The sequence below is a fragment of the Jaculus jaculus genome, chromosome 10 (genome assembly GCF_020740685.1).
Source record: "Jaculus jaculus isolate mJacJac1 chromosome 10, mJacJac1.mat.Y.cur, whole genome shotgun sequence".
In the NCBI taxonomy this organism is placed as follows: Eukaryota; Metazoa; Chordata; class Mammalia; order Rodentia; family Dipodidae; genus Jaculus; species Jaculus jaculus.
The window spans coordinates 87,876,804-87,903,636 of NC_059111.1; the positions used below are offsets into that span (position 1 = coordinate 87,876,804).

Sequence of the window (26,833 nt, forward strand, 5' to 3'; positions counted from 1 at the left end):
ACATAGTGCTGAGAAGAAGGGATGGAGGAGTGTCCAGCACTGAAACATCTCACACCCTCCAAGGCTCAGGGCCCGTTGTGGAAGAGGTGGCGGAAAGAATGTAAGAGCCAAAGGAAGGGCACAACTCCTTACATACAACTGTGCAGACAGAATTTGGCCTCGATATCCAAGACCTCACAGTGCCTAGCAATACCTACACAAGACCCTCATAATAGCAGAAAAAGATGATGACATCAAATTAAAAGAGAAACTAATGGAGAGAGAGAGGGGATATGACAGAGAGCAGAGTTATGAAGGGGAAAGTGGGGGAGGGGAGGAAAATACCATGGTTTGTTGTCTGAAAGTATAGAAGTTGTCAATACAATGTAATGTGTGTATATATATTTTAATGAGGAACTCCAAAAATATACTGTTTTTTTCATCCCCTTGTTCTATTCTTTTTACTAAAAAGGAAAAAGGAAAACAAAATTCTACTTTCCTAAGTACTCAAATATTATGTCTAGTATTGGAACTAGGATAAATAAGTGAGTAGAAAGACATGGTTGCTTTGTTCATTAATTAACTCTATAATGCTTAGGTTTCGGGGCAGGTCCAGAATCAAGGATAGGCTCAGAGTAACAAATGATATAGACACTGATCCTGAACTCAATGAGCTTACAGACTAGTGGGGAATAAGGACAAGTGTAACGACCTTAGTGTGGGTAGAGTTAACAGGAAGTATAGCCTGCTGCCTCATGGTTATACATCAAAGAAACCCTAGGTAAAGAAATTGAGAAAAGCCTTTGTAAAGCAAGTTGGAATGTTGTGACAGTTTCCCTGGCTGTGTTTTGTTTTAAATCTTTTTTTTTTTCTTTGTAATTTTTGATGAAAGATATAGAGGGAAAGAGAGAGAGAGCAAGAATGAGAGGAAGGAAGAGAACTGGCACACCAGGGCCTCCAGCCACTGAAATCCAACTCCAGATGTGTGCACCACCTTGTGTGCATGTGTGACCTTGGGCACTTGAGTCACCTTGCACATTCGGCTTACATGGGACCTAGAGAGTCAGACCAGAGCTCTTAGGCTTCGCAGGCAAGTGCCTTAACTGCTAAGCCATCTCTCCAGCCCTCCCTAGCTGTGAGTTTTAAGTGCCACCTACCATGGGCAGTACTCGTTCTCATCCAATGCTCTACTTTGTGACAATGTACGTATGATACCTCCTCTAATGTGAATGGGCTCTTTTGAAGTTTAGTTGATACAGAACCAAAAGACGGTATAAATGAGTCCCTCCTTCAACTCACCATCATCTACTTGTTATCAAGCAAGATTTGCATAATGTGTTGCCTCCTGTTGAGTTTATGGAGTGTGCACATTTATCTATCCCTCTAACTAAATGAGCCTTGATATTGCAGATTTACCTTTTGTAGTTTACAGTTAATAAAACCCATTGTGTACAATAAATAACTCACAAAACACTTGGCTTTAATGATTTGTACAACTGGTAGAGTCTCTTGGAAAAAAATATATCTTTGTAAACATTGCAGAGCAGGCAAAGACTTCCAGGGGAATGAGACACTTCTCTGTATTTCATTAACTTAACATGAAGATCAATTTTAGACATGAATAACCGCTGCAAATCCACATGGGGAGAAATTTTCTAGCCTACTCAAAAATGGATTTCTGTTGAAAAGTTTTGTTTGATTGTTTTGTGGAAGGATGCACCACAGGCTATCTAACCCCCATTATTCAACAGTAAAAACTTACCAGTCCAGGTAAAGTTAACTAGCCAAACAGAAAAGAGAGAAATTAGATCTGACACTGTCTTCTTGTATAACTCAGTGCATCTCTGTACACATTAATGTGAGTTACCTCCAGCATCGATGTGTTATTTTTAATGTACAATGCTCAATCCTTGCTCAAAATAAGACATCTGATTGCTGTTTTGAGAAACTCTTCTGGGTCTGCTATTCCATAATTACATATCACATAATTGTAATAATTCATACTGCTGTCATCTAAAGCTATTAACTTGCTGTAGGTTGAATTATCATTGATGCTTGATGCCAGCCCATATGTGTGTTCTAGCATCGTAGTGCTTCCAGAAAGTGCAGATCATCAAAATCTTGTTCTGTGACTTGCAAGCCTGGTTATACTCCCAACAAACATACCTGGGGAATGAGTCATCACTACCCCTCTCTTTGCAAATAGTCCCCAGACAGGGTAAGATGCACTACTTATTTATGTGGTCCTGCCACTTGGAAAGTTTCCTAGCAGGTAAGAAAGTGGCATGAGTAGCACCTGTCCTCAGGGCTGAAGACCCCTGGACTCCTGAGACACTCAGTATCCTGTAAGCCTCAGCCGCACATTGTTTCCTGCCCTCAGGAAGTGTCTGGCTCCAGTACCTCGTCTGACTCTCCATAAAGTTAAGGGACCAACTTTTTCATTTTCTTCTGAAATTTGATAAGAAAAGAAAGACAGGACAACACTGCTTTCCTCAAAAACCAAGAGAGAATAAAGATCAATGCATGGGGACAGGTGAGATGGCTTAGAAGTTAAGGCACTTGCCTGTGAAGCCTAAGGGCCCAGGTTTGATTTCTCAGTACCCACATAAGCCAGATGCACGTGGTGGTGCCTATGTCTGGAGTTTGTCTGCAGTGACTGAGGGCCCTGGTATGCCCATTCTCTCTCCCTCTCTCTCTCTCTCTTTCTCTCTCTCTCTAAATAGATATTAAAAATAATCAAAAAAGCAATATAAGGATTTCTGGGCATCTTTTTTGCTTCTACTCAGAGTATGCTGTTCTAGGGGCACATAAACTGTAATAAAATCTATTTTCACTCATGTCATCATAACAGTTACCTTTAGAAAATTATTTTTCAAACTGTAGTTGTATTCCAATCTAGAATATGTTAACTTATTAAATCATTCGTTTGATAATCATTCTAATACTTCATGTCATAGAGGTATAAGTAAAAGCCATCTGTACTTAAAATAGACCATTTTCTATCCCAAGAGTAACCAGCATTACATCATAATTATAATCTCTGTGAAGTGCTGCCTTGTCACACATATATCATCATAATAAATGAAGACAACACAATGGTAGGTTTCAGCTACCAACCTCACATCTGTGTATTTCCAGGGTCAGCTAGAAGATGTGATGAGCACCTATACTGTGCAGCAGAGAGACTTTGATGAGATCAGTTTTTCAAATCTAGTAATATGGTTAAAATGCACATTTGTTTCCAATAAGTTAAGTGTTTGTTCTGTGCCAGTGTACTGAAAATGTTAATTACATCTACCAGGCTGGAGAAATGGATCAGTCGTTAAACTTGCCTGAAAAGCCTAACCACCCAGGTTTGATTCTCCAATACCCACATAAAGCCAGATGCACAAAGTGGTGCATGCATCCGGAGTTTGTTTGCAACAGCTGGAAGCTCTATCATGCCCATTCTCCCCACCCCACCCCCGTCTTCTCTTTCTCTCTCCTTGCAAATAAATCAATTAATTTTTAAAAATTAATGTTAACTACATCTACCATAACCAGTTCCCCTTCTGGCTAAAAGTGACCTACTCCGTACATGCCCATCAAAGGAGGTAGAGGGCCCCAGGCATTCAGGCTAGTGTATCAAGAGATATCCTGAAGTACTGACTCCACTCAGAAGCCCAGCAGTAATTCCCCTCCTCTGATGGGCTCCCTCCAGAAGTAGACAAGAGAGTCATAGAGTGTCCAGTGAGGGGAGAACTGAGTGGAGGGGAGCCAGGTATGGTCTGTACAACACAAAGCTCTCCTCTTGCCTCCAGATGGTTTCAACTTTCCTTCAGCAGCCTGAGCAACTGAAGGATACACCAGGCTCTGCCAGAATGCTTCACCTGCATTTTCACATTAAATACACCAACCCAACCCAGTGTCATTATTATTCATCATCATCACCAATGTCATCATCATCACTGTCATAGATAAGCTGATTCTGTGGCAAAAAAAATAATAATAATACAAACAAGTTTTTTGAAAACCTCAGATAAGCACTTTATCTCCTGTACCACTCCTCAGATCCTGACATACTTTTATCTGAGCAACAGGCTATAGGAAAAAGGCAGCCTTAAAGGAAATCGCTATGAGGTTGACAGGAATAGCAATTCGTATCTAAAGGAAATGTCCTAGAAGGGAAAGATCCTCAAGAAGGTTCTCCTCATCTCCAAGAGTGGGTGTTTCTTAGCAGTAGGTCACAGAGTTTAGAACTGAGGAGAAATGCTGTGGAGCAAGTGAGGAGGGATGTCAAATAAGAGAGGGGTTAGGGGAGGCAATGGCTGGTCTGTACCCAGCACAAAGCAAGACATGGGTGGCAGAGAAACAATACTCCCTAGAGGAATCCTAGCTCCCAAGAGGTGAGAGAATCCCGGAGCAGCCGGGGTTCCATGTCTGCCTCTAGAGAAGGGGTGGCCACCCCGAGAGACCTCACAGCTAGCTGCCTGGCTTCCTTCGAGAGTTTCCAGAGATGGAGAATGACAGCACCTTTGGCTGCCAGTTCTCATCTCAAGTCCTTCTCGCTGCCAGGAGACTGTTCTAATGTCCTGCTCAAATGACTCCCACATTCCCTGGGGCCTCTTTGTGCCTCTTCAGTCTGCCGGAGACACAGAGAGATTCTGTGAGATGCAGAGAGCAGCCTCCTCATGTGAGGGATTTTCATCAATCTGCAAACAGACATTAAACTACCCTTAGCATTCTCATTGCTCAGTGAAAGCTATTCACAGAGAGACTGTGGAGCCTCATGAGGGATGTTTCAGGAGTATCCCAGCATGAGAGACAGGCCAGACTTCATGGGCCTCCCAGGTGTCTTCCCAACCAGAAAGCCTTTGATTCCATTCCTTTGATCTTCGTGTGTGTGTGTGTGTGTGTGTGTGTGTGTGTGTGTGTGAAGTTTTCCATCACTTTGTTCATTTTTATCACTCTTATCTGTCATCAGTCCAACTTTAAATCTGACATACATAGACATACTTTTGAACAACATAAAATCAAGTTACATTACTTCAGATTAAGTTGGAAAAGTCAAGTCTCACTGAGTAAGAAATCAAACTGAAAAGTAGTTTCAATTAAAAAAAAATATGTCTTCACAAAAGTCTCCATAATGTATATTAATAAGTAAGGTGAGAAACTCAATGAAAATGGTGAATTACAATACCTAGATGGCACTTTATAATGTCCAAAGTATGTATGTATGCATATATATGCATGTATATATGCATATATATATATATGTTTTAATGCTTCCAATTTTATTCATTATATAAATAAAAGTATATGAAAGGGATCATCAAACCTAAGTAAAAATGTCTTGATTTATCCTGCTAAATTTGAACTATTAACTCAATAAGAGTTATTCGTAATGCCAGGTGTGGTGGCACACGCCTTTAATCCCAGCACTCAGCAGTTAGGAGGCAGAGGTAGGAGGATCACTGTGAGTTCGAGGCCACCCTGACACTTCATAGTGAATTCCAGGTCAGCCTGGAACAGAGTGAGAACCTACCTCAAAAAAAAAAAAAAAAAGAATTATTCGTAATAATTCCAAGTCTGAATTAATGAGGACCTACTCTATTCTAGTTTTAAGAAGCCTGACAACTTTATGGCCACCTTATTTCCCAGGGTGTCATTCCTATCTGCATGTTAGTAATAATTGCTTTTTCTCCACGCAGGAACTTTTGTCACAACAGAGCATCCCACCTTGGAGAAGTTTCACCTTATGAATTATCTCACACGTACCTCAAGCAGAGGGGAAACGTTCCATATGACTGGAGGTTCATCATTCTCCAAAGCAAAGATGCTTGCTTTGATTGAAAATGCCTCACTGAGGAGATAACCCAACAGGTCACAGAATCTTCCACCATTTTTTTTTTCAACAAAAGAGTGTCAGGATTAACCCATTCATCATCAATAGCGACGCAGGTAGAAACCCAGTCACAGAATCCCCACTTGAGGCTACCCAATGACAGAGAGAGGTTCTGTGAGCATCTTCATCCTCACTTTCTTCTGTAAACGCACACCAGAAATCACAACGATTTATGGTACTCTCACACTGCTTAAATAAACGAGGCCTTTACCTACCTTAAAAAGTCGTAAAATGTTAGCCACCATGATGGATACAGAGCTCGCAGCAGCACCTATGACACCAGAGATCTTGTCAGGCTTGGTAAATATGGGTGGGTCTCCATTAGCACATTTTACGTCGGAGGCATCTTTCTCTATCAGCGCCTGCACGAAAGTCAGCGACTGCTCCAAAGCATAGGTGTCCCTGGAGCACGTGTCAAGGATCCGGACGCCCAGAGTGATGTTGGAGAGGAGATCTGGGTCCTTGTTAATCTGGTCGATTGCATAAAGCATGGCCTCAAGTCTGTGGATGCCCTTTTCCTTCTTCAACTCCCCACAAGGCACCCCTCTCTCTCCCTTTGCATGGACAGGGAAGAGACCCCCCAAAATGATGTCCCCATCTACCCGAATGGAATGGGCATACTCCTGGCTGTGAGTTCTTTGCATCATCGTGAGGATCCAGTAGAACTTGGCCGTCAAGAGGAAGAAACAAGGGCAAGAGGTTGTGCGCTTTCCGTCGCATACCATTTTCTCCACAGGTGGTATTGCAATCTCTGACCCGAAGTTTATTCTCGACGCAGAAGAAGGGGGACCACCTGAGCCTGCACCTTCTGGAGGCTACCATCGGGGCCCATGAGAAAAAGGCTCTGTGGGTTTCAGCAAGTGTTTTGTTTGAACGTCACAGTGAATTTCCATCAGATCCTTAAGGTTCGAGTTTATTCCCCATGGAAAGTTAACATCCCTGGGATGATGCCGAAATGAGAATAACATCCGGGGTTCTGGTGCTGGGATGAGGTCAACAGTTCACGTCCTGGGAGTCAGCCCTGCAGCACAATCACTCCTGGGGAGAGGGGTAGGGAAAAGAGGAGCTTCAGCTCAGTGGGACTATATTTTTCATATATTTAAGCCCTGTCTGCGCCAACTTTTTCTTTCCCCCATTCAGTAGGAAACTAACTCTTTTTGTCCCCTGTGATTCTGAACACCTGGCCGCACTGTATCGACACAGGAAGGTTGATGACATGGTTAGAGCAAGAGAAAGAGAAAAGTATTTGAAGCTAGATTGCTTCTTCCCAGCCAGATAGTCTTTTTATTTAGCATTTTATTTCGATAAATCCTTTTTTCCATAAAAATAGAAACCCTTTGATGTACGTCATTGTTTCTTTTCAAATCTGCTTTGCCTTTACAACAATCTGAATTTAACATTTAAATTTTTTCCACAAAATGATAATGAAAGGTTATTTTCTGTGACATATTCAAAAAAGACAGTAGTCTGTTAATGACATTTTTTTCAGCAGCCCAGATTTCCCAGTGGGAAACAATGATTTTTCAATGGAAGGAAGGAAGGAAGAAAAAAAGGAAAGAAGGAAGGCAGGCAAAGATATATCTTATATCCTGTGAAAATATTTAGCATAGAACATCAAAGATTTCATATAAAATGATCCTATTGTTCTCTGGTAATAAAACAAAGGCTTGAAAATTAAACACAAGGGGAGGGTTATATGTGAAGATCTTCCTGTTACCATTGTCAGAGTTCACAATTAATCTGTCAGGATGGAAGCAATGGGCATGCCTGTAGATCTGAAGTAAATATGCCTTGATCCTAGCATCACCAGGAGCACATCAGAGTTGTAGATCGATTGCAGAGATTCTTAATTTTGTCTGACTCAGTGGGGAAAACAGTTATTTCATCAAGACTCATCTAGAGTGAAAACGTCTAGGGGCAAATTTAGAGGAAAAAGTTTATTCTAGGGCCTTAAAGAATTCCATGAGATTCTTTCAAAACAGTTTTGAGGCGATTTAGCTGAAAATGAGAGTTGACTTAACATAGGGAATCTGAGGTTTAAAATGCACATGTAATAAAGAGAATAAACAGCACCAATTTATTTTGGCAGAATGGTTAATCTAATGTTCACTTCTCAGCTATTTACATATGAGTTTGAAATCCGGAGTTTGGACCATTTCCCTCCACCCAAGCCAACCAACATCTGCTTGTATTTTCCATTCACTTATTCAAGTTCCAGCTCATAAAATTTTCTTTCCATCTTCTTTGTCTTGAAAGAAAGGATGGAGCCTCCCTAGGGGACAACTGAACATATGTCCAAGTACCTTCAGAGAAAGTTGCACTTTTTTTTTTTTGTTGTTCACTTCCAGGTTTGAAAAGAGGCACACAGCAAGCAGCCCACTGCACCAGCTTTCTGAGTGTGCATGGGAGTCTGAGCCAACTGCTGTCCCCTCTGCTGAGATATGTCTATGCTACCTGCAACAAGAGTTCCCTGCATCCTGGCACATGCTACACTTTGCTTCCCTCTATGCTGCCCCAAATTCCTAGTCCTTTTCTGATTTTTTTGTTACCACTTAGTTCATCCAGCAGGTGCTTTCACCTCAGAAACTCAGATTCCACAACAGCCTGACCTCAGGCATTCCACAAAAGAAAACACTCAGAAAGATGACTTGAATTCCTGGATGAAAGCATTTAAATGATGGAGAATTCATTACTCATGACTACAAGCAGGATTATAATTTACAGTTTCACAAAGAAGGCTGGTGTCATGTCAGGAAAATCTCAATAACTCAGATCAGTAATTTAGAAATTAGACCAAGTCCATATGGCTGAGCTAATCCTCTTTGGCAGAGCCTGGAATAGAAGAAGAAGATGAAGAAACTTCAAGAATGGATAGAACCTGTTCTCTGTATCCTTCCTTCATGACAGCATGTTACCTCCCAAGTACTTAACAACCAAAAGAATATGAGGCTTGCACTTACAGATAAACATGGAGACAGTCTACTAATCACCAGATTTCCTTAACTACTCACGCAGTGTCTCATGGGTGTGTTTGGGGCTTTAATTTTAAGAACGGTCAGGGAGAATTGTTTTGTTTAGCAGCTCAATGCAGTGCAAGAGAAAATGGAGAGATTGGGTTGGAGAGATGGCTTAGCAGTTAAGGCATTTGCCTGCAAAGCCAAAGGACCTCAGTTCAATTCCCCAGGACTCACATAAACAAGATGCACAAGGTGGCACATGCATCTGGAGTTTGTTTGCAGTGGCTACAGGCCCCAGAATGCCCATTCTCTTCTCTTCTCTCTCTCTCTCCCTCTCTCTCTCTCTCTCTCTCTCTCAAATAAATAAAAAGAATTTTTTAAAAAAAATTAAGAAAAAGGAGAGGTTCCATTTGAGTTATCATGTATTGGACAGTTTGCTTCAATTTTTGCTTGAGTTTTCTCCTCTTAGCATAGAACGAGTTACAAGCTCTCTGATGCTTGATTTTCTTGTCAGAACAGAGGACAGGCCCTGCTGGCAAGCTCCTACGGAAAACACAATATGTGGCCCAGGGTATGTGCTCAGTAAATGGAAGCTAACCTGGTCTGTAATTCCTTTTCTACTAGAAGTGAGCAACTGTGTGTCTATTTGCCCAGTTGGTAAATTTTTACTGGATTTTGTTTGCCACTTTAAAAATAAGATCAGAATTGGGCTGGAGAGATGGCTTAGCAGTTAAGTGCTTGCCTGTGAAGCGTAAGGACCCAATTTTGAGGCTTGATTCCCTAGGACCTACATTTGCCAGATACACAAGGGGGCGCACGTGTCTGGAGCTCATCTGCAGTGGCTGGAGGCCCTGGTGCACCCATTCTCTCTCCATCTCTCTATCTGCCTCTTTTTCTCTCTGTCTGTCACTCTCAAATAAATATATAAAAGTAACAAGAACAAAATGTTTTTTTTAAAAAAATAAGATCAGAATTGTTTATTAAAGTATTGCATTTGTTTCAAAATCTGACACACTGCCATTGAAAAGCTGAGACCTGAGGGCAGGAAGGTTTACTTTCTCTTTTAAATTCTTGGGGAAATCGGGTTGTGAAAATTTGTGGAAAATGACTTCATTCATGTCTCACTGTATAATGTTACACTGCCTAGTCTGGCTCTTATAGTATTCTTGTGAGCTTTCATCTAAACTTGCCCTAGTTGGAATTACTAAGTTTTAAAGGAATAATGACCTTCCTGTGCTATGGATCCAAATAGTTCTACTTCATGCTCTGTGTTGGATTTCAAGTAAAATGGCTTTTCTTCCAAACCGACTTTCCTCTGGGCTTGGAAGAAAAATCACCTATAACAATGGACTTCTTAAAGGAGGCGTGAGTCCTTTACCCTGGAAATTCTTAGGGTTGCAGATTCCCTGCATGATTACAGGATCCAGTGGAGAGGCTAACTATGCAGCAAGGCATAACCAGGAACTGTCAGAGACTTCCTGTCCAGGCCTCTCTCCTCCTCTAAGTGTGCTGAACATCACACATCACCAGCTGTGGTAGTTTGATCCAGGTGCTCCCCCACAAACTCATGTGTTCTGAATGCTTAGGTACACAGCTGGTGGTAATTTGGAAATTGAAGCCTCCTAGAGGCAGTGTATTTGGGGGGATGGGCTTACGGACATTATAGCCAGCTTTCCCTTGCCAGTGCCTGGCACACTCCCCTGCTGCTGTTGTCCACCTGGTGACCTGGTGATGTCCAGCCTGTGCTCATGCCATCTTTTTATCCTGCCATCATGGAGCTTCCCCTGGAGTCTGTAAGCCAAATTGAACCCTCTCCTCCCACAAGCTGCTTTTAGTAGGGTGTTTTCTGTCAGCAATGTGAAGCTGACTGCAACGCCCACCCTTTCACTGACTGTCCTACAGACCTGGGTCTCTTGATGGGCAGGTTCCCTGGCTGTAATTTAAGTCTGTGTTGAAACCATTTCCTGAGAAGCTAGTCAGAACAGCTTCTTAGAGACCAGAGTCCTGATTTGTGTTTCTTTTTGCTTTATTTATTTGTTTGTATGTTTTATTATTTTACTTTAGCCAGGGATTGAACCTAGGGCCTCAGGCATGCTAGGCTGTCATTCTACCACTAAGCTATATCCCCAGTCATTTTTTAACTTACTTTGAGACAGGACCTCAATAAGCTGCTGATGATTGCCTTGAATTTGCAATCTTCCTGCCTCAGCCACTCCAAGTAGCGTGGGTTACAGGCTTGTACCACCACATCTGGATCCTTTCATTTTCTATGAACCTTCTCTATGCCAAAGTCTTAAGCACCTAAGAGTGTCTCACGGATTTTCCGCTTGCTGATCATTGCCTCTTGTATAAGTCAGAAAAGAAGGCTCCCCAAAAATCCAGTAGAACTCCAAGGCTAGAACTAGCAGGTAGAAACACCCACAAAATCCTCAACCCCCAAGGTGGGCCCTGCCTTTGAGAGCTCCCCAGTAGCGCAGGGACTGGTTGTGACAGTACAGAGGGGTGAGGGCTCCCCCGTGCCCCTGAAATCCTTCTCAACGAGGTGCATCTCAGTGGTTAGCTCCTTAAAAACACTGAGGAGATCTCTAAGAAGGGACACTTGGGACATTTCCAAGAGACAGAGGTATTTCTAATTTCTCTCAAAGGGTTAAACATATCCAGTGTGTTTCATCCACACTGCAAATTTGGCTTTCTGGCCACATGGTGCCAAGGGGATGAGACTACCAACACACATGGAGTCTATCCACATCAACTTTCACATCTTCTCCCAGCACATAGCAAGGGCCATTAAGTTCTGACCTGATAAAATCCTTATGGAGAAACATCATTCACCTAGAAATACATTTTTTTTAATCATAAAACAGCCCAAGCAGCATAGCTATGCCACATTCCACTCTGCTCCCTAACAGAAGGGGCTGCAACTGAATGGATGTTGCCATCCAAACCCAAAGTTTCATCTGAAGCTGCCTATACTTGCAGTTCTCTGAGCTGCTCGGAAATCCGTCAGATGTCTGTATCATCTCCCAGGCTGGTCCATGTGCAGATCCTTGGGTTGGGGGAGGAGGGGCAGAGTATGGATGGGGACCAGTGAGCTCTCCTGGCAACAGAGGCCTGGAATTGGATCTTTGTCTGGGAGTCACAGGCTGGTGACACTGATCCTGTCACTCCACCTCTGTGCTTGTACCTCCTTGTCTGTGAAATGAGGGACATAGGCCACGCAGTCTCCCAACTGTCTTCCTGCTTCCCACTCTGACGTTCTCTTGTTTCAGTCTAAGGCCATATGAGATTGTCCTCAAACACAAGAGCAAGGCTTTCCCAGCTGAACGCAGTAACTGATCTTGTTTGCAAGCTGAGTGACTTTTCCCCAGCCACGAGGAAAGGTTTTCAAAGCTCTTCTACACAAACAAGGCCCATATGAAGAAAATCTGATCCACAAGAAGCTCAACCTACTAGATAGATAAATTATAACAAGATGATTTGCATAACAAAAGAATTCACCACAGATTTTTCTTTAAATAGCTAGATACAGTACAATCTGATTTAGTAGAATTCAATTTGTACCGTTCTTTTTTTCTGATAACCACTGTTGCATAAAACGACCATATTTAAAGAAATGGGAAGTCATGTTTACAGTTTGCAGCAGATAAAGGGAAACCAACTCTGAATGCTGACAATATGCCTGCAGCATTGCACATATTATCTCATTCCCCCCTGACATGCCCCTATGAAGGTGCATCATAGCCCACACTAGATAGGAGGAAGTGGATTCATCAGCCAGTATCAAAACCTGGTGAATTTCAACCAGCTTGCAACTGGAGGATCTACATTTTCTTTCTTTTCTTAACTTTTTTTTTTTTTTGGAGTGTATATGTGTGCCCGCATGCATGTTTATGTGCGTAAGCATGGGTAGTGCAGCCATGTACGTGGCATAGAGTGCGTGTGGAGTGGATAGCTTCGTCTGTGGGCTTCATTGTTCATAGCTGCCTTCCCCAGACCAGTTGGCCTGAGAACTTCCAGGCAAGTCTCATGTCTTCATCTCTCTTCTCCCCGTAGGGCCACTGGGATTACAGATGCCCAGGGATTTGGCATGAAGGTCCTGAGGACCCAAACTCAGGTACTCAGACTTGCATAGCAAATGTTTTTTGTTTTTGTTTTTTTTTTTTTACACTGAGCCATCTCCCCAACCTAAACATCTGCATTTATAAAACGATGCTTAGGACAGGCCATATTAGATTGAGCAAAAAAAAAAAAAATTTTTTTAATTACCATCGGTAATAGTTGAGAGTGTGTTTGTGTGACTAGGCACAGCAGGGAGCTGTGAACCAAGCACCTTCTCTCCACTGTGCCCCTCAAATCACCCCAACAGACATACCCAGCATGCAGAATGTGAGGACTGGATGGGACAACACACTACTGGAGACCCTTCCAGTCTGTGCATGAGTCTGCTGCAACCTGTCAAAGCACCAAACATAAGTGAAAATCAACAAAAATGCTCTGAGTGGAAAGAAAGAGAAGGAGAAAGGCATGGAGGGGTCGGGTGGGAGGCAGAAAGGAAGGGAGGGAAAACTTCTGTTGTGATGGAAACAATAAGGTACTGGCTCCAAGGGCTCCCTCCAGTGAAACCCTATGCATGAGATGCGTGACACCCAGTCAGGCTCTATAAAGAACACAGCAGCAATTGCTGAACCTTTGGAAGGCAGCTTATTCAACAGGCGCTGAGAGGTGACCAGGTCTCTGCTATGCATCTCGTGAGGGATAAGCCCGCTAGCATCTCCTTTCTAAGACACAGCAGTGCCATTCATCGACTAAAGCACAGTGCTCCTCACGTTGGACGCTGGAGGTACAGGAACTACAGGAGGAAGACAGAGGAAAAGAGACTTGTGAGAAAAAAATAATAAAAAAGACTATATAACTGCTGCAAAAGCACGGGTGTGGGTGAAGCAGTCCCCGCGCGTGTTTTGGCCCAAAGACAATGGACGTTCTTACACAAAGATTGTCTACCAACGTGAATGTCAGCTGGGTCATTTATTGCGTAAATACCAATTCAACAAGCCCCATAGCAGCTTCAACCTGCCCGGCCAGATTTGAAAAGAGCACCTCTCTCCAGACCTCTAACTTTCTCCTGCACGCACTGGAGCTCAGTGCCTCCTTCCCTCTTCTTCCTTTGGGATTGAGATGGTTAGGATTATTCAAGCAGCCATAACTTTGCAACAGGGCAATAGGGCAGAACTAGGCGACACAAGCCAAGTGAAACAAATTGAGCTTACAGACAGTAGAGAACTGTGTTCTCAGCATGTTTTTCTTTATTCTGGGCAAAATGTCTCCTGGAAAGCCTCCCCTCATCAGACTGTCTCCACGTCCCTGATTTAAGAGCAAATATTCCCTGCCTTTATCTTAGATGTGGTAACAACCTGTGGTTGACTCTGAAGTGGGAAAATTACATTAGTAAATCATTTCCCTAGTGAATACAGCTCTTTTCAAAATTACCAAGCCGTGTATTTTTAAGAGCCAGAGAATCGAGTTCATACAGCAGATTCTGTCTCCTACCAAGACCCTGTTCACAAGCAGGTGACCTAAGTCAACTAAAGTGGTTTCTTAGCCATTTGCAGTTATTGACAAACAATTTCATAACGGAAAATGGAAATTACGGTCAAGTGCAATAAGCTGTTTATCCAAGATCTACCTGCTGGTGGCTCTTTTCCTCTTTTTATTTTTCTTTTAAGCAAAATACAAGCTATCATCGGAATGTGTATCCCCTGTTTGTAATTTTTCTTGTAAATAGCTCCACCGCAAACGCAAACCCTGTCTTCCAGCTCCGTCCATTGGTAAGATCTCTCTTCTGGCGCCTTAGTGGCCAAGACGCTAGTAAATCCTCGGGTGTTCAGGAGACTTCCATGCTCTCAGGTCTGAGGGAAAAGATCAGCCCCGGTTGACGAAAAAGGCTTTCCCTCCACGGGTGGGACTCACTTGGGGCGACGGGGGGTTTTAGCTCCTGCAACCAGCAAGTGGGTATTTTCGCCCCCTCCCATTTATCCTGGGCAGGGAGACACGCTCTGACCCCCCCCCCCTCGGGCTCCCCAATCTGTGCTGGAAGCAATGCCTCGGGGAAGCGCGGGGGTGCCGTCTTGCGCAATTGGGTGACTAGCACGCGCCTCTGCATTTCATTTGCACCAAAGAAGCTTGTCAGACAAACAGGGTGGTTGTGGAATTGGGGCGGTGGGGCAGGATTCTGTCACATATTCATCAACTGAAGGAACGAACCTAAAGGGATCTCTCAGCTGTTTGAGCAGCAGGGCTCACTCGTCTGCGCAGCTGAGAGGTCTCTACATCTCCGCCAGAAAGAAGCCACTCACCCTGCTAGGGCTCCCCTCTTCCCCTCTGCATCTTCCTTTCTCTTCCCAGTTCCTTGGACTGCAGGAGCCCAACTCTGGGTAGATTCTAGGGCCGCGTGGAAGTACCTGGTTACTCTTGCCTCTCGGGTGCACCGCGGCACCGCCCCAGTCCTCCCCGCGCGCCGGGGGCTCCAGCCTCTGCGCTCCCCACTGCCGGGAGCGCCTCCGGCCCCGCCACACCTGGTGGCCACGAGCGCCCACACCCCGAGCAGGTCCACCACACACCGGAGCTACTCTATCTGGAGGTGCTGCGGGAGAGCTGTCGGGGGAGGGGAGCGTTAGCCTTGGCTTAGGAAACTCAAGATACCCCCCGGAGACCTTTCCTCCTCCCCCACCTCTCCCAACAGAACACGAACTCCACGGTTTCCCAGAGCCACCGTGGGGGGCAGACACGGGAATCCCAACCTCGTGGGGGTGGGGGTGAGGGGACGCAAACTCAAGGCAGAGCGTGCGCTGCGCAAAGATGGGGGTCTCCAGGACCCCCACACCACCGGGCGTTTCCTGCGACGCCCCCGCCCCTTCCCTAGATCCTTGCTAGACATCCTTCCAACCCAAACTGGGAAAGACCGGGGGCGAAGAGGGGGGCTCTAGCCCCAAACTCAAACTGGAATCCGCTAACTTAGGAAATCCCTCTGGTTTAGCATAATGAAGGTACCTGGGCATTTCAGCAGGGCAAGTCCGGATTCGGCCCGGGCAGGTCCAGCTCACCCAGGGCAGGCAATCCGAGGCAGAGCGACTTAAAATCCTACCACCGCACGCCCCATTAGAGCATCCCTGGAGCTCCTGCCCGCTTCCAGTCACCCTTCAATCTCCCGTTCGCTGTCAAAACTTTTGGGGGAATCGCATCTCCAAGGCTTGGGAGTTCCAAGCTCAGCCTCCCTCTATTCGGAACCTCTTCGGTGGAACGTAATCATAGGAAGACAAGAGGGCTGGCTGCCTTGTTATTTGCAACGTAAAATCAACAGACATCCAATCAAGCTCCAATGCCCGGCCAGCCCCTCGCCCCCTGGTGCCCACTCTCTCTTTCTCTCTCCCTTTCTCTCTCTCTCCCTCTCTCTCTCTCTCTCTCTCTCTCTCTCTCTCTCTCTCTCTCTCTATTCGCGTTTCCTCCACCTGCCTGTTCTTTCCCAGACTCTTGAGTATGCAAGGCCATCTACTTGTGCCCTGGAAAAAGCCAATCACTAAAGTACTCTTAGAAGGATCCGGGCACCTGGCTGTCGGCTGAATGGTTTGGGGCAAGAAAATGGGAAAGATAATGAAACAGGGGGTGATGCCCCTCTTTTCAGCAAGCTCGGTTGTTTTGGGGAGAGTTGGACGGCTGGGGGGGGGCTTGTTTTGTTTGGGTTTTGGTTTTTGTCCCTGTGGTTCAGCACTTGCTTTCTTTCCTCTCTTCCTGTGCCTGCTGCTCGGCGGGAAGTCTTACCCTGCTCCCCGCAGAGGGCGCGGTGAGGAAGCCCGCGGGGAACCCGCAGCTCCATGTCAGCGCCGCCGCCGCCGCCGCCACCACCGCCGCCGCCGCCTAAGGACAGCACCGCGGCCGCACTTGTGGCTGATCTCGGGGCTGAGGGTGCTGAGCTGGCCACCAAGTCTCTTCCTTGTGAATAACAAATACTCCCACCGGCGGCCGCGATTGGTCTGCGCAGGGCGCCTCCCGATCCTCCGCCCGCGGCCATTCACCCCGCGCGGCGCGGGGAGCCACGGCTGGAATCGCGCACCACCCACCCCCCGCGCGCCCCCCGATCGCCAATCGCTTCGCGCCAACCAGTCACCCCGGGAAGCGAGGAAGAAGAACCCCGAGGGGAGGGACCCCTGGATTTCCGATGTCACGAAGTGACCTCCCCCCCCTCTTCCCCGGCGTGGGCAAGAACGGGGCGAGCTCTTGCGCGCAGAACCCCCTTTGCGCTTCAGCCCCAAACGACGCAGGGACCAGAAATATCAGTAGTTCTAATTTTTTGTTGTTGTTGCTGTTGTTTTTAAGCAATCACTCCCGCGTGCCCCGCCCTTAACAAGAAAAGGGAGGACCCAGAGGTGCGGAGAGAGGGAGGTGGCGCGGGGAGGGCGCGGGGAGAGGTGCGGCGGCAGGGCGCCTCCGACTGCCTGGAGAGCCTCGGCCCCGGGGTCCCCTCTCCTGAGCACAGCTCGGAAAAAGGTCACTGTGAAGAAGAATGACCAGTGACAGAATCCCGCCACCCTCCTTTCTTCTGGACGATGCTCAAAGTAGAGCCCGCAAGCCGCGCGGTTGTCCCGCAAAGTTTGCCTCCCGCTGCGCGCCTGTTCGGTCATCGGTCCTGTCCAGCAGCAATCTGAGGAGGGAGGTGAGCGGCTCCCGAGCCCTTGAGCTCGAAGTTGGACATGATCCCGGTCCTACTGCGGGCACTGCACGGGGAGGGGCGGCCACAGCAGGCGACTGTCATTTTATGGAGACGGAGAGGAGCCCAGACGCGGGTAGGAAACTCCCGAGGAGCCGCGCGGAAGAACGGGAAAACCTCGGGATTCCCTAGCATCCGGTGGATAGTAACCCGCTGGTTCCAAACGCACAGTCCAGGGCCCCTCCCCGCCAAGTCCCGCCCAGGCCCCCGCACTCACTCTGCACCAGCCGGGCAGAGAGAAAACCGGAAGCCCCTAGCCGCGCAGCGCGGCTCCCGGGGCGCCCAAGCCCGCCTGGCTTTGTGTTGGTGAGAAAGTTCCATCTAGAGGCGGCGGCGCGCAACTGCAGCCGGAGCCCCGAGCCGGGGTGGAGGAAGGGGTGGATGCTTGCGGAGGGCAGCCACTGGGAGATGAGGAGGGTGCAGGAGCCAGGATCGACTCAAAACTAGACAAACCCTCCCCTGCTTCGAATTTCAACTTCATGCGCAGCGTGAACTTATAAGCACCATGACAGGTAACTTGATTTACCTCCTGTATACTGTGTACACCTTGTCCATTTCAGGCTTTAAGGCTCCAGTCATGTCCACGAAACGACCAAAATTGTTAATCCCACTAGGCAGATGAAGAAGGAGACCCGCGTGCAGAGGCAGGACCAGACAGCACTAGAGCTAGCAGTGAGAGTTGACAGGGCCCTACCTAGACACTACTTTGCAGGTGCCTCTCCCAAGGCTGGCATTAGTGTGTGAAGTTTCAGTGGAAAAGACAGCTGTCTCTTTCCTCCTTTCCTTGAAGCTACACTCGCCGTCTTTCACTTAGACAAACAGATCTGCAGCTCAGCGGGAGTGGGGGTCCTCTTCTCTATTCGTTCATCCTCTCTCATCTGATCAGCAGAAGCCACTTGGCTATCGAATCATTTTTTGTATGGTCACAGACAGCTGGAAGGAGGGAAGAGGATTTGAAGGGATAAAATAAGCCAGTGCCGAACATCCCTTTTAGATACAAATGGGGCTGAGTAGACTGTCTGGCTGCATCTCTGATATGGAGCTTATGGGGACTTTTTCAGGGATCTTAATCGCCCCCCCCCCTTACCCCAGAGGTAGAAAGAAAACCTCCAGAGCCTGGTGTCTACATCATACAGCTCAGCCCCCATACTGGTGACCTCTGTCTGAGCAGACACGGGGATCATCGGGGCATGAATGACTCCCTGTGTAGATTCTACGGTACAATTAGGGAAAAGACACACACATAGAAGAGGAAGCAGGCAGGACACGTCTGAAAATACCCTGACACACAGAGCAGCTGACTGAGGACTGGTCCCCTGTCTGGTGTTTGCCTGAGCAGGCCCATGGTCATGAGGACAACACAGCTGTCTGTGGCTTTGGAGATGTGACCAGGCCCAGCAAGCTCCCTGGGAGGGAAGTGCCTAATGAGCTGCTTTTCTCTTTTCCCTATTGATCATTACCTGCAGAGAACTGGTGTCTTCCAGGCGCATCGCTGCCTCTTCTGATGCCACCCTGTGTGAACTAAGTAGCCGTGATCTCTCTTAGGGAAAGTATTCAGATGCTCAGTTTTGCGCCCTCTGAAATCTAGTCAATAGTTCATTAGGAATGGGGTACTTCTCCTAACTCCGGAGTATTTCTTTTTCTTTTTGCTTTTCTTTCTTTCTTTCCTTCTTTCTTTCCTTCTTTCTTTCTTTCTTTTTTGAGAGCAACAGAGAGAGAGAGAGAGAATTGGCACGCCAGGGCCTCAGCCACTGCAATCGAACTCCAGACGTTTGCGCCACCTAGTGGGCATGTATGACCTTGCGCTTGCCTCACCTTTGTGCATCTGGCTAACGTGGGATCTGGAGAGCAGAATATGTGTCCTTAGGCTTTGCAGGCAAGCGCCTTAAGGGCTATCTCTCCAGCCCAATCTGGAGTATTTCGAATGACTCTACCTGGAAGGTCCTGAGCAAGTGGCATGGGCTCATACGCAAGTTATAACCTGCCACACTTCAGCACAAAAAGACTGCCCTCTACAGAGGTGGGTCCCTGTCAACCACACTTACGTGGCAGAAGCATTGGCTATACAAGCCCAGACATAACGCTCTACTTGGTCTTCATTAAAGCCAAGTCAGGAGAGAGTGACAGATGCCCCAGGCTTGTCCAACAAGCAGATAATTCCAGAGTCATCTATGGAGATTCTTCTTGGGTTCCAACTTTCTACAGTGTGGAATATGCCTATGTAAAGTGACCTCATCGTCCATCCCACCACAAATGTTTATGCAAACAAACTATATATCCTGGTAGCTAATCCTCCATGAAGATTTTCCTATAATCTTCTCATTTTCAGTTGATTTAAAATGTGAGAAATTATCCATGTGTTGGAAAATGAAAAGAAAAAAAGATACCATATGTTTGGGCCCATTTAGCTCAAGCTGTGAGAGTTAGGCCGTGCATGGAGATTTATTTCTGTTTGGGGAGTAATCATTAAGACTAGAACCTTTGCAGGCCATTCACCCAAGATTATGGATCCTGAATGAAGTTCTTCTATGTGGAGCAAACCCAATGAAGGAGGTTTCTTAAGTTGTTTTTCTTACTAGATATCTGCAATTGTCAAGGAGTGCATCACGTAGGCTTTTCTCAGTTCATTAAGGCACTGGCTGCTGGAAACAAGATCAGACATGTTACACCGACAATCACACAGTGCCAATGAGGTTCACAAGAGCAATGTGCTCCTCACCCCCACAGTTGTCTAGTTCCTGCATAATAGATGTGCAGGAGAAGTTCTCCCAAGAGGGCGCATCCAGTAGAGGACATGGGTATCTCTGCCAGCTTCGTTTGAGCTCCGTGAGAAGGCACTAGGCAGAGATGCAAGGGCAGGCAGTTCAGTTCCCTTAAGAGGAAGAACTTGGGAAGGAGTTGAGGCAATTTTTTTTCTTTCCAAACAAAATACTTCTCTCACTCTTTAAGTTTAGAACTTGGGAAGGATTTGAGGCAATTAGACTGTTTTTCTTTCCCAAGTCAATGCTTCTCTCACTCTTTTAGGTTTATTTGGATTTTCTTGAAGCTTTAACAAAAAGTTGTTAGATGCCAAAAAAATGATGTCTTTGCTTCCATCGTGCCTTTAAATTTTTTTATTTTATTTATTGACAAATAAAAAATATATATATTGACTCAAAAAAAAAAAAAAGAGGAGACATGAGTCAAGAAAGAGAGAGTAAGCCGGGCGTGGTGGCGCACGCCTTTAATCCCAGCACTCGGGAGGCAGAGGTAGGAGGATCGCTGTGAGTTCAAGGCCACCCTGAGACTACATAGAGAATTCCAGGTCAGCCTGAGCTAAAGTGAGACCCTACCTCGAAAAACCAAAAAAAAAAAAAAAAAAAAAAAAAAAAAAGAAAGAAAGAAAGAGAGAGTAATCCAGTTTGGTACTGCTGCGACACACACACACACACACACACACACACAACACATACACCTAGAATTTACTCTCAGACCTCTTCCAGAAGTCAGTGTAGAGGGCACACATGTGAGCTGCAATACCAGTGAGCTGAGGGAAGTGGGGTATCAATACACACCTACCTGTTGTTGGTCATGAACTGCTCCTAGATAATGTTGATTCCCCAATAATTCCGGTATGTCATACGGGTGGTAAAGGACCCTCCAAAGGTCAGGCAAACCCTATGCCCCATTAAAAATTTTTAAACTGGCTGGGTGTGGTGGCACATGCCTTTAATCCCATCACTCAGGAGGCAGAGGTGGGAGGATCACTGTGAGTTCAAGGATCACTGTGAGTTCAAGGCCAGCCTGAGACTGACTACATAGTGAATTCCAGGTCAGTCTGGACTAGAGCAAGACCCTACCTCAGAAGAGTAAATCAATTAATTAATGGATGAACTTGCTTGCAAAGTCCCAGGTGGTATATCTTGGAGCCCTTAGAGTAGATATCAGGAGCCCTTGGAGTAGATACCTACACTGTCCTATACTTGTTCATAGCCACAAATCTTTTTTCTTTACACACTCCATCCATATAGTTTTGCTGTTGGTGTTGGCTTTGTTTTTGTTTTTGTTTTTTGGTGGGTGCAGGGTGTTGAGAGTTCAAGTTCAAACTCTAACTTTGCCATTAACAAATTATATAATCATGAACTTTTACATTTCTGCCTGCATTACAATTCTTTATCTATAATGCTTGCATGGCAGACACACACCTCTTAAGCCATAATTCATGCTTCTCTTTCAACAGGATGGAATTGTCGCTGAAAAGAGGCTACATCCCTCCCTCCCCCACAACACACACATATACCCACTCAGACCTACATTTCTCCAACCACTGTAGGGGAGTTCATATATCTAGTTCACACTTACAAAATAAACAGAGGTGACTTATGTCACGTATGGGCCAAGGTGCCATATTCCCTTTCTTTCTTCCCTCTGCCAATTGGAGGCAGAGAATTCTGTGTTCCCAGGATTGGCGGTGGCAATAGTCTGTATCCTAAGTGTCCCTCAGTGGTCAGTGCATCAAAGGCTTTAGGTCATGAGTGACACTATTAGTAGGTTGTAGAAACTTGAAGATGGCAGCATAATGAGAGGTCTTTGGGTCACTGGGATCATGTCCTCAAAAGAGATAGAGGCTCTGGTCACTTCCTCTTCCTCTCTTTCTTCTCAGCCATGAGGTGAGCAGTCTCACTTTGTCGTGCTTCCAAGATGATGTATCACAATAGATTCAAAAGCAGTAAGATTTTGATCATGGACTGAACCCCAAAATCAAAAGCACATTGATGGGGCTGGAGAGATGGCTTAGCAGTTAAGGCACTTGCTCATAAAGCCAAAGGACCCAGGTTTGATTCCCCAGTACCCATGTAAAGCCAGATGCACTAGGTGGTACATGTGTCTGGAGTTTGTTTGCTATGGCTACAGGCCCTGGTGCACCCATTCTCCCCCACCCCCTCCTTCTCTCCCTCTCTCTCTCTCAAATAAATAAATGAATGAATAAAGTATTTTTTAAGTACATTGATTAGTACAAGTATTTGTTATAATGGCAGAAAGCTAACATATATGGAAGGTCCCTTGGGTCCTTATATCTCCAAGCTATGAAATGCTGCCTGACCACCAGATATGCACATGGAATTGTTAAATAAGAAACTTGTGTTGAGTCACTGGAATATGGGATTTAATTGCGATAGCACCTAGTATTCTTTTTTAAAAGATCTTATTTTTATCTATTTATTAGAGACAGGGAGGAAAGAGAGAGAGAAAATGGGCATTCCGGGGCCTCTAGCCACTGCAAATGAACTCCAGATATATGCGCCACCATCTGTCTTACGTGGGATCTGGAGAATCAAACCAGGGTCCTTAGGCTTCACAGGCATGTGCCTTAACCGCTAAGCCATCTGTCCAGCCCACACCTAGTATTATTCTTATTAATAAAGTGACCATGGTAACATCTGCCACCCTTTACCCAGAGCCATGGGGATAAGTGTTCCTGCTGCTCAAAGAACCCCTTGAGGTCCAACTGAGCATGGTCACATGACCTTTCTAAGCAATGATTATGTGCTCAGAGGCACAGAATCACCTACACCAAAGCACAGCCCTCTTCCCCACTAGCATAGCATGGCCTGGAAGAAAAATGAAATGTGTGGAGGCCAGAGGTCAATATCCAGCATCTACTTTATTTATTTAGTTTTGGTTTTTTGAGGTAGGGTCTCACTCTAGCCCAGGCTGACCTGGAATTCCCTGTGTAGTCTCAAGGTGGCCTTGAACTCATAGAAATCCTCTTACTTCTGCCTCCCAAGTGCTGAGATTAAAAAAGTGTGCATTACCCTGCCCAGCCCTATTTTATTTTGTTGAGACAGTATCTCAGTGAACCTAGAGCATTCTCATTCAGTTAAACTAGCTAGCTAGCAAGCCCCAAGGATCCCTTCTCCACTTTCCTAGCTCTGGAACTGCAGGTCCATGCCACCACACCCTGCTTTTGAACTTGCTATCTTGTGGGTTTGAGGCTATGACAACATTTGGGTCTCTGGTAGTAAATAATTATGATATACTTGACTATTGACCTGGCAAAGAATCAAAGGACACATCATCACCTCCAGAACCACCATCATGCCAGACAACTTAGTTTCATCTAAGGTTAGAAGTTGACACTGAAGAAAGCTTAGCATACATCACATTTTAAAATCACTTTGTGAAAATTGCTTCATGTAACTTAATCTTTAATGTGACTTTCATTCAGGCATTTAAGCTCTTCAGATTTAAAAATTATTTAAACTTCATATTTTTTAATTATTCATTAGATTTTAAATATGAATCTCTGAGAGCTGATATAAGAAAACCACTTAGGACAATGGCAAGTAGAAAGAACATAAATGGTACCTGCTAGCCAATATTATTCAAAAAACAATCTGTATTATATTTCAGATGGGACTAAATTTATAATAAAAAACTTCTTGTGATAATCGTGGTGTCAGAAATGATCATTAGCTCACTGTGGTGGCAGATTATTTTGTCTTGTTTGGTTGTCTTTCAACTGGTCGAGTCATAGTAGCCAATCACAAGTATGTGAATGAACATGAACTCAAAAATAAGTACCATTATGCTATTCGATTCTTTCTGAGGTAATAACCAAGTGACTCATGATTACCTATTTTGCATAAGGACCCAAATGAAGTCCAGCCACAAGACCACAGGCATTCCAACCCAGGCTGCCAGATGTGCAATAGTGTAGAAAGTGGAAGAAAATTAACAACCCACAACTAAATCATACAAGCCAGTCTGAGGGTTCTGGGTATTTGGAAAGGCTATGGGCAGAAGCAATCAAGCTAGTCCAGGAAGAACAGGGAGAGAAGAAACAAGCAGTGGCTATGGGGCTGTGGAAAGCAGCTTCCCCTCCTTGGCAGTTAAGAAGAATCTCACTGGCTGGAGAGATGGCTTAGCAGTTAAGGCACTTGCCTGCAAAGCCTAAGAACTCATGTCTGAATCTCCAGGTTCCATGTAGCCAGAGGCACAGTGATGCCAGCACACAATGTCTCATGTGCGCCATGAGGGGTCACACCTCTATCTGGAATTCGTTTGGTGCGGGCTGAAGGTCCTGGCATGCATGCTGATTCTCTCTCTCTCTCTCTCCCCCCAAAATAAAAATAATAACAATAGCAATAATAATCTTACTAAGGTGCTTGCCTGAAAAGACTAAGGACTCATGTTTGACTCTCCAGGTCCCACTTAAGCCAGATGCACAGTGACGTGAGTGCACAATATTGCACATGTGCACAAAAAGGGCACATGCATCTAAAGTTTCATTGAAGGGGCTGGCTTGCCAGTTATTTCTCTCTCTCCACCCCCTTTTCCCTCTTTCTCTCCCCCCCCCCATCGAAAAAGAGGCCAATCTGCTGGGCTTGCCTCAAAAAACTGTTTTTCTAGTATCTTACTAAAACAGGATTTTCCAACTACAAAATGTGACTTAAAGTAAACAAATCATGAATCCCTTTTAGGTACTTGGAACCAAAAATAATAACCTTGTTAAAGAAGGGTTTAGTTCGAACTATCTACTGCCATGTAAATGTTTTTATATCTCACAGATTTTGTTGATCATGAATCCTTGCTGGCTGTGAGCTGGTGGCCACCCCCCGAGCTCTTTGCCACATGGGCCTCTGACAAGGCCGTTCGCAACACATCGGGATTCATCAGAACAAACAAGAAAGAAAAGAGCCACGATCGCCAGGAAGATGGCAGTCACAGCCTTCTGTAACCTACTCCTGGAAATGATATGCTACCACATTTGTCGCCTTCTATTCATTAGAAGTGACACTCTAGGTCCAGCCCACACTCAGGGGAAATAAGCGGATTACACAAGACATAAATACCAGGAAGCAAGGACTACAGAGGATCATCCCAGAAGCCTGCCATCTCGAGTGGGTCTGTGCAGGAGATTGGGCTGCATGTCCCATGACTGGCAAGGGTTTTCATCTGTCAATTTTTATTATCATTTGTTTATTTGCATGTGTGGGAGTGGGGCATGCCAAGGCCTCTTGCCGCTAGAAATAAAATACCAGATGCTTGTACCACTTTGTACCTCTGGCTTATATGAGGGACTCGGGAATTGAACCCTGGGCCATCAGGCTTTGCAAGCAAGTGCCTTTAACCACTGAACTACCTTCACAGGTCCAACTACTTGGAGAGCTTTAAACACACCCATGTCCAACATATCACACACCGAAATAGCTATTTCACAAGGAAGTATATATACCACCTACACAGAATTTCCTTTAACCAAGAGCTAACTCATTATTGCATTTAAGGGGAGGAAAAAAAAAATACAGTGGTGTGGGAAATCTCTGCTTTTTAGCAGCTTTAACTTTGTTCTCTTAATTCTGGGTGGTTACAGAGAACTTTGCAGCCATCAAGGAGGTGGGGAGAGAAAAAAGGAGACAGTAAGCAACAATTTGATCCCAGACTTGGAAGAAGAGCCCAGTTTTTAAGAAGCCTAAAATTAAACCTTTCACCTCAGTTCTGATACTATTTTAGCAACATGTGCAGGGCCTCCAGCAGCTACACTCTAAGGTGCGATCCTGTCCGTGTTGCAATTTAAGGAGAAGCGTGTGACTGTGACTAGAAGTCCCAGAGAGGCCTCGATGGCCCTGGATCGTGCTTCAGCGTCCACAGGTAAGGAGAGGTCTCATCCTCGCCTACCACTGCTCAGGGAAGAATAAATCTCCTCAAGTCAAGTTACCCGTTCAGGCAAATCCAGTGCCCTGCCACAAAGACATTTCTATAATTCAGCGTGTTCAAATCTAAATCAGTTGAGGGTATCGAAATGCCCTAACGAACAATACTACCCTGTCCTCGGAGGCCACGATAAGCCCAGTCTGCACAGTATACACCATCGGACAAGAGCAGCAATTTCACCACTGTGGCTTCCTCGGATGAACTATTTGCAGAAAAACATTCTCAGGCTAGGGAGATGGCTCGGTGGTTAAAGGTACTTGGTTGCAAAGCTTGACGACCTGAGTTCAGTTCCCCAGTACCCACATAAGCCAGGTACACAAAGTGGCTTATGCATCAAGGGGTCATTTGCACTGGCAGAAGATCCCAGAGCTCTGTGTGTGTGTGTGTGTCTGTCTGTCTGTCTCTGTCTCTCTGCTTGCAAGTAAATAGTTTTAAAAGAAAAATACGTTCTCATATAGACATCTCTGAAGCTCAAATTAAGCAATCAGGGGCTGAGATTTTCTTTCATAAAAAGTTCAAAGCCGCTGGATGTGGTGGTGCGCGCCTTTAATCCCA

General features: G+C 45.5%; 1 protein-coding gene across 5 annotated transcripts in view; it reads right to left on the reverse strand.

Moving 5' to 3' along the window:
* The window catches only part of Grm8 (glutamate metabotropic receptor 8), an 854,699-nt gene extending 836,505 nt beyond the window's left edge, over positions 1-18,194 (reverse strand). Inside the window, exons 1-2 of one of the 5 annotated variants that reach the window (XM_045159898.1) lie at positions 18,108-18,194; positions 6,079-6,901 (exon numbers count right to left, since the gene is read on the reverse strand). In XM_045159898.1, the coding sequence (XP_045015833.1) occupies positions 6,079-6,588 (510 nt within the window). In that variant the 5' untranslated portion in view covers positions 6,589-6,901; positions 18,108-18,194. Of the gene's footprint in view, positions 1-6,078; positions 6,902-15,173; positions 15,299-15,867; positions 16,203-16,635; positions 16,717-18,107 lie in introns of those variants that run through there. The other 4 variants (XM_045159896.1, XM_004658606.2, XM_004658605.2 and 1 more) reach the window with 4 other exon arrangements.
* Positions 18,195-26,833: the final 8,639 nt, after the last annotated feature.